The sequence below is a fragment of the Oenanthe melanoleuca genome, chromosome 6 (genome assembly GCF_029582105.1).
Source record: "Oenanthe melanoleuca isolate GR-GAL-2019-014 chromosome 6, OMel1.0, whole genome shotgun sequence".
Classification (NCBI taxonomy): Eukaryota; Metazoa; Chordata; class Aves; order Passeriformes; family Muscicapidae; genus Oenanthe; species Oenanthe melanoleuca.
The window spans coordinates 2,379,845-2,391,134 of NC_079340.1; the positions used below are offsets into that span (position 1 = coordinate 2,379,845).

General features: G+C 43.5%; 1 protein-coding gene across 1 annotated transcript in view; it reads left to right on the top strand.

Annotated features, from left to right (window-relative positions):
* PTEN (phosphatase and tensin homolog) overlaps positions 1 to 10,862 on the top strand; it is a 47,764-nt gene extending 36,902 nt beyond the window's left edge. Inside the window, exons 8-9 of the mRNA XM_056495535.1 lie at positions 5,787 to 6,011; positions 7,282 to 10,862. Coding sequence (XP_056351510.1) covers positions 5,787 to 6,011; positions 7,282 to 7,467 — 411 coding nt within the window. The 3' untranslated portion in view covers positions 7,468 to 10,862. The remainder of the gene's footprint in view (positions 1 to 5,786; positions 6,012 to 7,281) is intronic.
* The last annotated feature ends 428 nt before the right edge of the window (positions 10,863 to 11,290 follow it).

Below are 11,290 nucleotides of genomic sequence, written 5' to 3' on the forward strand. Positions count from 1 at the left end.
GAAGGTCTTTCAGAGGAGCAGCCATGTAGACATGAGGGGTGCAGGGAGGAGGTGATGCAAAGCCCCAGCATCTGAGACAAGGTCCTGCTTTATCTGCTCTCTCCTATCTGGACTGTGAGTTTGCTGTTTCTTTGCCATCTCCAGCAGCACATGGATTGCAGGCATACCTGATGGAAGTGCTGCCCTGCCCATCCCTGAAGCACCAGTTTGCAGCTCAGCTGCTGGATCTTGGCTCTGTAGCCCTAGGAACAAACTCCTGTATTTGTTTTACCCTTGGAGAGAGCACTGAGATCCAGAGACCAGAGCATAATGAGAGCATCTTGTGAGCACACACACTTTCTGCAGTATGAATTGGGTCTTCAGGAGCCTGTAGAGGTGCAGAGCCACAGCAGGAGGATTGCTGTGCTAGAGTTTCATTTCAGAGTTGTCAGATTGTGGTTTCATTTCTTGAGAATCTTTGTAGTTTCTGAGTAGCTGTTTGGCTTTGTGTTTTTTTTTGGTTTTTGATTTTTTTTTTTCTTTTTGTCTATTCTCATCAGATACCTGAACTATTTGGGTTCTGTGGATTACAGATAATGCAGAGGTGCTCAGTTTCTCAGTGGTTTTGGCCTGGTAGAGCCAAAGAAATGGTGAAGGTGGTTCTTTTCACATCTGCAGCCTTTTCTGAGATGGAAACTGCCCCTTCATTACCCAGTAAAAAAAACATCTTGATAATCTCTCTGAAATATCTGTTGAATCAAGTGTCTTATTGCCTGAGCTTTCAGTATGAATCGAGGACAAAGGAAAATAGGTGTGAGAAGTTCCACAGTTCTGGTAAGGTCACCTCTCTTAGCTGTGCTGCAAACACAGGAGCTCATCCTTCCACATGGTCCTTGGACAGGTTGTTGCAGAAAAAAAAGGGGTTATTGGTGCCAGAAGAACCTACCTTGGCTCAAATTGAACACGTTTCTCTGTTCAGCTGTTTCACATCTGTGCCTGTTCCTTTTCTACATCAACTGTCTACACAGCTTTTACCCAAAACCCCAAAAGTGAAGGCCCTCCACTGAGGAGACTTGTATTTTAAAGATGTCTCTATGCAGTGATCACCTAATGCATGAGGAACAGCATAATTAGGAGTAACAGCATCTTACCTTTCAGAGATTCTGGTTTATTAACCAGGTTTTTGAAAAGTGGAATTATTAGTCTGTTGCTTTGTTCTTCCCAGGTTTTCTGTAGCAGATTATAGGTAGCTAAACAAGTCTTAAAGACATCACATATTGACCAGTCTGTATTTTAACTTTAGCATAATAAAAAAACCTGATGAGATCAATTATTGGTTATTCCTGATCCATTCTGAGCCTCAGTCTGGAGCATGGCTGTGTCTCATCTGTGGAGATGAGGAAAACTTCTTTGCCCTGGCTCTGGTTTGTTGTTTGATAACACTGATCTCAGATGTAAGTGCCCCAGATTCCCTCACCTATACTTGCTTCCAAATTTCCCAATCCCTTGAAGAGCAGGATTATCTGCAGAGTTTTCTGTAGGGAGGGCTCTCCTCAATTTTGTTAAGGCTCATTTTGGATAAAATTATTATCCATAAACCAGACCAAATCAGAATGACCAAATGCCTTCAAACACCTAACCTTGCAGAGTCAGTGTGAGATTTAAAGTAGCCAACTGTCCTTTCTTTTAATGGCAAAAGTTAATTTAAGCAAATTCAGTGGCTTTTGGGAGCCTACCTCAGCCACAGCATCACTGGTGCCACTGGGGTATTGATACAGGGCTGACAGCCTTGGTAAAGTTTCATCCCTTCCATAGTTTCTGCCACCTGGCATCAGTTAGGAAGTCCCAGCTCTTGGTCTTGTCTTGTCTAATCAAGTTGTTTACTGTATTCTCAGAGTATTTCTTCAGTGTTCTGAAGCTACTTCCTTTCAAGAATGAAGTGCATGCCCACATGAGAACAAAATGGCTTGAGGCTCAAGTGCTGTGACTGTGTATGAATTTCTGATGGGTAGAAGTTAGTAATTTGGGGATTTTTTTTTTTAGCATGGTTTTTTGTTGTAGCTTGACTGTTCTTCCATCTCAGATGCTGCTGTAGTCACTCTAGTTTTGCTTCCATGGATCTCTGCAAAGCCTTTTTCTTCCACCTATTGATGTTGACGTGATAATCTGAAAGTATTTCAGAGTATCCTTAGATCACTCTGTTCAATGGGAGTTTGTTATAAAAATACAGAAATACAGAAATCTCCTCATCTTCCTGCCTCCAGAGCCTGGGGGTGAAGGAGACCTTTTTTTGGGAGTCCTCCCAGTAGAGATGAGAGGGAAATGTTGATGTGGGTTTAATTTGTGAGAGTCAGTGGTGTGTTATCCCCAGGCTCCAGTGTAGGAGGGCTGTCAGCATTGTTTGAGCAGTTGCATTTCATCTCTCGAGTCTGGAGATAAGTTCTGCTGCAGAGTTCAACAAGACTTTGGGCAGTTGCTGTTAAGCAAACGCTGAGGAATGAACTCTGAAAATGTCAGAAGACTCAGTGTTGATCTGAAAATGGTACAGGAAGTTCCATCAGGCAGGCCTAGGGAACAGGCTGAACCATGATCTCCATTCTTGGAGAGCATCTCCAGACCCTCAGTGGGTGCTGCAATAATGGCTGCAAGTGCCTGTAGATCTCTCTGCAAAAGTTAAACTCTCAGGAGGGCATGGGAACTCCTGACTGATGGCTTAAATCTTGGATTTGGGTCTCAGTCTGCAGCTAGAGACCAGCTCTAGAGTGGAGAATGTTTTTCAGTCAGTATGAGAAACTGCACAAGGTAGGGACAAGCAGTGTTTGTCAGAATTGTGGGATTAAATCAGCCTCTGTCTCATCTTATACTGCACTGGAGATTTATGGCACAGATTTGGTTGTGGGAAGAAGTACATCTGTGGTTTATTTTTTTTTTTAAGACAGATGTCTGTGATGTAACTGGAAGTGAAGCAAAACACATTGAAAAACAGTCTCTAATACTTTTTTTTTTTTCCAGAAGTCTATTCATTAGCTTGTGTTATGTGAGCACTTGGTCTGGTATTTTGATTTGCTATATAAAGCCTGAGTTCAGTTCATGCCTTGATTTTTAAAATTCCTATCTTTGGCCCATATTACATCATCTTTCTTCCTTGTCTCCCATTAAATATCTTGGATCCTGATGCTTTAGCTGAATCCTCACTTTGAATAAGGGATTTGCTCTTCAGTGAAAACAGTGACAAGTTATCAGCCTTAAGAGCTAATTCCAAAAAACATGACCAAGTCTTCCCTCAATTTAAGTGGCCATGCCATGTTCCAAGACCCATGAACTCAGTTTATTAGGCTAATTAAGTTGTGTAGTGGGAAGGAAAGGAAAATAACTTGATGCTTTAAAAAGCTGGAGGGAGATAAAAGGAAAAATGACCAGCTCAGCTGAGTTGTATTGTTTAGTTTGAGTCCCTGAAGACCTCTGCAAATTTATCCTGAGGAACACAGATTAAAAGCTGTCTAGTGAGAGGTTTGTTGTCTGTCAGCCCCTGTCAGTGAAGCTGAGTTCCCCCAGCCCCTGAAGTGCCAGCTAAATCCCTCCTGGTTCTCCACTCATGGAGCTGAAGGTGAGGCATGACAAAACTGTGCCTTCTGCTGGCTTTGATTCCCATCCCGTGGCCTCTTTTTCTCTGGCACTGCTTTCCTGCTGGTGACAGGAGCCATTCTCCAACCATCCATGGCCTGCAGTGTGTCCTCCCCTCCCTGGAGTGACACAGGAGGCACTGGGGACCAGCACCAGAGGGGTTTTCAGCAGGAAAGCTGCTGCTTGTCTCTGTTTGACCTGAGCAGGTCCTTTGGTTTGAGCAGGAATGAACATCTCAGCTCCTTGGAGTCCCTTCTTAGGGTGTGAGTGAGGAGGAGCCTGGATTGGAGTACCCTGATGTTTTCTTCACAGGGATTTTGGCTGCTACCTCTTCCTCTGGGAGAGAGGCATCAGCAGAGTGAGCCCAGGGTATTCATCCTCAACTTCCAGACCCAGGCAGGGCATTTCTGAGGCTGTTCTGGGGGAAAGAGGAGGAGGTGAAATGTATAAGCAGGGCCTGGCAAGAACTTGCTAATTGCTGCCTCCCATGGATGGGCTCCAAGAGGGCTTCTAAAGAGATGGGATGGCTTGAAGGGACTCAGGGGCAGTGGGAAACATCTGTTAGACTCCCCAATTTGTTAGATGAACTTGATTCCCAAAGTGCTGGAGAGAGGCAAGTGGTGAAGTGAGGAACTCAGCTCAACTACTCAACTAGCCAGTGGTCCTGGATGGATTTTTAACTTCTGTCTTGGGGTCTCTCAAGTGCTTACAAAAATGCAGACAAGGCAGAAGGGGTTTTGTAGGCTTTACCTAAAATACTGAAAATCTGTCTGCTGACCTGTGGTGGAGAGGGACTTTGTGAATTCCCAGTATCTTGTTTGAATAAATTTGTGGGGAGGATGAGTGTGAGTTAAGAAGTAGTCCAACTCTTCCCTGCCTTCTTTCATTGGCTCAGGAAAATTCTGTGGTATTTTGCTGCTGCCAAACTGCCTTCAGCAGGAGGCCTGCTTGTGTCACACACACTGGAACCACTTCTGTTCCACCTCTGATTTCCCCCCTGCTTCCTTACCAGCAGAGATTAATAGAAAGATAAGGCAATACATGGATTTTCCAGTAAGAGACTGGAATTAGATCTCATTGGTAAACCAAAATAGGTAAGTTAGCTCAGAAGGAGTGAGTTTGTGTTCTTGTCCTGTGTAATACCAAGGAAGGTTAGATCCTGGAATGGGTTACTTTCCTGCAGCTTTAGTAGCAGTGCAGGAATATTGACCATTGTGGGAAGAACTGGCATCTTGGATTTTTGGCCTGGAAAGCCACATCAGAGTCAAACAGAAGATTTTGTGTGTATAGAGCAAGTGGATGTTGCTCAGTGTTAGATGGAGAGGGGTTTAATGTGTGATCAGGAGAGAGCTGACCTGGGAAACATCAGCTCTGGGCTGGCAGAAAGCTGCTTCTCCAGAGCCTTCAGGGTCTCTGATGCAGGGATTTCCTGCCTCCTGGTACAGCTGGAGCTGTGGCAGAGTGGAGAATCAAATCAAAAAGATGGTTGTCTATTAAGTTCTGCTTAGGCTGAACATCCTTCAGCTGTCACTGCCTTGGTTTTTTGGTTTTTCCCTCAAAACTTCCTGCTGAGTGGCAGAACAGCAGGCACTGGCTCTGCCTTCCTCTTAGTCCTGCTCAGCAAAGGTCTGGATAGGTGAAAGCATCTCAGCAAAGCACCCATGAATCCTTTACTGTCATAGTGGATTTGTAGTTTTGCTCAATTGTATAAAATTAGCTCAATTTTATACAATTCTGTAAAAGAATAAGAAAAGCTTTCTGTTACAGGGGAGATTCAGTATTACCTCAGCTGTTGAGGTTGTCTGTTGGGTTTAGGGATTGCTTGGCAAGGTGTGAGTAAAAAGAATGTATTTATGCCTTGTGCTGGCAAGTTTTAGTTTATTGAATTTATTATCATCTGCTTTTATTGCAGGTATGATAGTTTTCAGCCCAGCTCTCCATGAGTGATTGCTAAAAGCTTAATTGGTTAAAATTGAGCTTGATGAATGCAGATTTTTGTGTGTTGTCCAGGAGATGTGGTGAAAATGTCTTTGCATGCAATGTAACAAATGACATACTGTTGTCCAACCAAGTTTTGCCTGATACTCCAAATCTGTTTTTGACCAGATGCTGATAGCAGACTAATTAACGTGCCATTAGTGAATACTAAAGCAAGCTTGTTTTCTGTGTTCTTCCTCCCCCAGGACAAAATGTTTCACTTTTGGGTAAATACATTCTTCATAGGACTGGATGAAAATTCAGACAAAGTAGAAAATGGAAGTCTAGTTGCAGATCAGGAACTTGATGGTATTTTCAGTACAGAGCGCTCAGATAATGATAAGGAATATTTAATCCTTACATTAACAAAAAACGATCTAGACAAAGCAAATAAAGACAAAGCCAACAGATATTTCTCTCCAAACTTCAAGGTCAGTATATTTTATGTGTGGGCAAAGCTGAAAAGCTGCATGATTTGTTTGTCTTGCCTTTGGAGGGACCATGTGAAACTGCTGTGTAGAAGCTGAGTTCATGTGTTGGTGTTGCCATCACTTAGCAAAGCTTTGAGCTTTGTACTTTCATCTGCTTTTTGGGGAGCTGATGAGAGGCTGGGGTTGAAGTCTTGAGGTTGTTCCAGATGTTTGTGGAAGCCATCAGAGGTGTGGGAGAGCTGGTGACCAGGTGGGATCTTCCCTGCTCCAGCAGCATTGCCTGAGGTCTGGGCTGGGCACGCTGAACTCCTGAGCTGATTTGCAGCAGTGCCTGTTCCATGGGAAGCAGAGGGGCCACAAGGATGATTTGGGGTCTGGAGCATCTCTCTGATGAGGAGAGGCTGCAGGAGCTGGGCCTGGTCAGTCTGGACAAGGGAAGGCTGAGGGGGGATCCCATCAATAGAACAGACATCTCCAGGGATGGCAGAGGGGGTGCCAGGCTCTGTTCAGGGGTGCCAGTAACAGGATGAGAAGCAAAGGCCATGGACTAAAACATAAGTTCCACCTCAACAGGAGGAAGAACTTCATTCCATGAGGGTGGCAGAGCCCTGGAACAGCTGCCTGGGGAGGGAATCTCCTCCTCTGGAGACTTTCCAGGCCCACCTGGGCTGGGTCATTTCCAGAGGTCTCTTCAACCCCAGCTGTCCCATGATTCTGGGAATACCTTACCCTGGCAGTTGAGTTTTGGGGAATATGAGCCATTGCCAGCAGTGTCTTAAACATGCAAAAGGCATTTGTAAGAGTTCCAGCATTTTCTAACTTCCTCACAAAAAATCAGCTGGTCCTCATTTGAAGGGTATGGTCATAGCTGCTTGGAATATTGCTTGGATCAGGCTTCCCACATGCCAGTCACCATTAGAGAGTGTTTTGTTCATTCCTGTGCACTCTTGCTGCAGTCTCCTGGTGCTCTGGCAGTTGTGGAAGGCAGGAGGGTGGTGTGGCCTGGTGTGCTGGGATGTCCTGCTGCTGCAGGAGCACCTGAGCACTCAGCCAGACACAGTTCCTGCAGCTGGGCTGGAAAATCCTGCTGCTTTGCCAGGCCTTTGTTTTGCAGGGATGGTATTGAGAGGCTGGCAAAGCTCTCTCTGGGGAGAGGAGCATGGGTGTGACTCAGCATGGCAAAGGACCTGTGCTGTTAAAAATTGCTTTGTTGCCTGTGCTCAGTTGAAGTCCAGGTTCCCTTTTTAAATGTTGTTTTTTCCTTCCCCAGGTGAAGCTATTTTTCACAAAAACAGTAGAAGAGCCATCAAACCCAGAGGCTAGCAGTTCAACTTCTGTAACACCAGATGTTAGTGACAATGAACCTGATCATTATAGATACTCTGACACCACTGACTCTGATCCAGAGAATGAACCTTTTGATGAAGATCAGCATACGCAGATTACAAAAGTCTGAATATTTTTTTTATCAGAGATAAAAAAAACATACAAAAAAACCAACCATGAAGAGAGACAAACTTGAATAAACTGAAAAAAAAAAGGACCTTTCTAAATGGCAAAAGGACATAGTGTCAGATTACCAATTATAGGAACAATTCTTTCCTGACCAATCTTGTTTTGCCCTATAAATCTACAGGGTTTGACACTTGTCCAGTCGGGGGGGAAAAAGAAAGGTTACGTAGCTCTTATATGTATATACCTTTTTGTGTCAAAGGACATTAAAACTTCAATTAGGAACTATAAACATGGCACTTTCCCATTTTATTCCAGTTTTATAAAAGTGGAGACAGACCTAATGTGTATGCGTAGGAATTTTTCCTTTTGTGTTCTGTCACCAAACGAAGTTTCAAAAACCGAAAAAAAAAAAAAAAATATTTACAGGTTCACATCCTGCCCCTTTTTTTGCACTTGTGTGGCAACAGAAAAGTCTGCAGTTGGCTAAGAGATGTTTCTAGAAGGTTTTTCCTACATTCTAATGCATGTTTTTTGGATGGGGGCTGGAAGGTGATGCTCGGAAAGGCGCGTGGCCTGTGTACCATATCCGGCTGTTCCATGCACCTTTCCTCAGCATGCTGCCCTAATTCATCCGGGACAATGGGTGAGGAGTCGCCGCTGTCACTGCTTGTTGTTTGTGCATTTTTCATTTTTTTTAAGTGTAATGGTGCTAGAAAAGGCAGCTAGAGGGAGTGATTCTGTCTAGGGGTACAGGAATGAACCTTCACGACACCCACGAGACCCACGCAATGAAGGGAGACAAGGAATTGGGGTCACGAAAAACAAAACAAAAAAAAACCAAAAGGAAACACAGCAACAATGACTCAACCATACAAATGTGGAGGCTATCAAACTAAAGTAAGAGCTTGAAACAAATGGTTACAAAATTTGACAATGATTTATTGGGATTTTTTTCTGAATTGTAATGGCTGCTCCATCTCCTGTGTAATCAAGGCCAGTGCTAAAAGTCAGATGCTCTTAGTGCAAAAACATCAGTCAACATCTTACATTTATATTAGTAGTTTTTCAATCATATTCCTGCTGTGAATACTTCATGTGCTGCCTTGCAAGCTTTTTTTTTTTTCTTCCCTCTCTTGAATATAAAAAGATTTTGTAATGGTGCACAGGAAATGTCATTGGAGACTCTCCAGGTTAGTGTTTGTTTGGAAGATTTCTGATGCATTTATTCAATCAAACTTCTGTCAGCCGTTCCACCCCTTTGACCTTACACATTCTATTACAATGAGTTTTGCAGTTTTGCACACTTGTTTTTTTTAAAAAAAAAAGTCATTAACTGTTAGGGAATTTTACTTGAATACTCATTACCTGCAATGTTTAAAAAAATGGACATTACACACCAGAGACAGGAAACCAGTGTTGCAGTAAATTCTCAACTGCTAATGAAAATTAAAAAGCAGAACTTGTCCCAGATACATTACTATAAAAAATGTATTTTTTTTCCCCAAACCACCCAACAAATCGTTTTTTCAAACCAAGTGGCAGTGTTGGACTTTTTTGTTCCTAGGGACACAAGCAAGGGCAGGGCTCAAAGTTGGCTTCTGGTGGCCAATTGCCATGCCCAGCCTGAGGTGACTCAGGAGTCCAGCTGCTGGCACATCCAGATGTGAAGTCACTGCCAAAACAGGCCCCTCTAGGTGGGCCTTGAACAGCTGACCCCAAATTGATTCCTTTTTTTAGGATGTAGTACACACATCCCCCTGCTTAATTAACTTCTTGGTGCTGACATGGAAGTTCATGAGCTGTGTTCTCAGCCAGAATTATGAATGGGATCTGTCAGAGCCCTGTACAGCAGCATTAATGGTTGGAATTTGAACCACACAAGGCAGGACTTCCACTAATCACAATTGGTTAAACCAAGCTGTAAAGGGCTTTAAAAAAAAAAATTCCTACCTGGTTTCTGTTGGTCAATTCTGCTCCTCAGATTCATGATTCTGACTTCTGACCAAGCTGGTAATACGTTCTGACTTACAGGTTTAATTAGAGTTTAATGGATCAAGGTTCAGTGCTCGCTGTGGTTTTCCCTTGGGAACAGGCATTTTAACTCTTACCCTTCCAATCATGTTTCACCCTGTCTGGTTTATAACAGTTGAAAGTTGTGTTGGCTTAATAAACCAAACTGTTCCTGCTGCGTGTCCCACTTTGGATAATCAGGATTGGCTGGTGCAGTTGCAGTCGGTGACGCCGGATCGGGAACCAGGATGCAAGGATGGGCTTTTGCACTGTTATTTTTCCTTTGGAATGTGAAGGTTGGAATGAGGGTTTCGATTTTTTTTTTTTTTTTAAATAATTTTTTTTTAATGTTTCGACGTCTTTGAGAAGCCTTGCTTACATTTTATGGTGTAGTCATTGGAAATGGAAAAATGGCATTATATATATATATTATATATATAAATATATATTATACATACTCTCCTATACTTTATTTCAGTTACCACCCCCATAGAAGTTGACAAGAATTGCTATGACTGAAAGGTTTTTGAGTCCTTATTAAAACTTTATTTATGACAGTATTCATAATTAGCTTGAGCTGCATTCTGTAGGTAATCTTTCCTTGAGTTTCTGGACTGTAGCTTCAGCCTGTTGGGATGTGCAAGAGCTTACATGTCTGAAACTACTTGAAGGCATCACTTTGGTAAGAGCTTAACTGCAAGGCCCTGAAGCATCCCCTGGGCTTGGGCAGCCCCAGTCAAAATCTTTGCCACAGCTCCTCCAGGGCAGCTGTGCAAATCAGCCTCCAGATTCCTCCCCGGGGCACACATCGTAAACTGGAGTTTACATGCAGCATCAAAATCAGCTTTCCAAATTAAAACAAAATAAATAAAAAACCCTTCAGATAATCCAAACAGAGGATGCTGGTGTGCAAGTTCCATGTTTAGTCCTAGCAAATGTGTGCAATATGTTAACGATGCCTGTGGTTGCCACGAAGTGCCTCGTTTACCTTCTCAATGCTGATGGAAAGTGTCGTGCATGCAGATGGATGGGGTGGGACTGTGCACTAAAAGGGGCTCCAACTGCAGCGTTTTGGCAGAGCTGCCTTTCTCTGCCAGTTCAAATTTCCAGTCTGTTTTCATATAGCATATATATATATAGATACTAAAAGAAAAAAAAAAAAAATCAGTCTGTTAAGCAGCCTTACTCTGATTCAGCCTCTTCAAATACTATTGTGCTGTGCAACAGTGGCTCTGTGTGTAACTGAGAATACACAAAAACCAAGTATGACATGTACAGGATAATGCCTCATACAAATCAGATGTCCGTTTGTTATTGTGTTTAACAACCCTTTATCTCTTAGTGTTAAAACTCCACTTAAAACTGATTAAAGTCTCATTCTTGTCACTGTGTGGGTGTTTTATTGCAGTGTTCTGAGCTTGGCAAGCAGCTGAGACGTTGTGCTTGTAAAGCTGTGGAATTTGGAGTGTGGTGCTTGGAGCCAGGGGTGCTCCTCGAGCATCCAGGGATTTGAAGGGAGCTGCAGCTTCAAAGCCTGCTGTGTTCCAGAGGTTTCACCAGTGCAGCAGTGGAGTCCAGATGTGTGCAGGGATGTCAAACCCTCCCTTTGTTGTCCTGGTGAGGGGCAAGGGCACCTCCTGGGGCATCACACCACCCAGCAGGTGTCTGTCCCCAGCACCTGAGGAGCTGCAAGAAGGATGGAGACACCCCAATGACAGAGGGAAAAGGGGAATGGCTCTCCCCTGCCAGAGGGCAGGGATAGATGGGAAATTGGGAAGAAATGCTTCCCTGTGAGGTTGGGGAGTGGTGCCTGG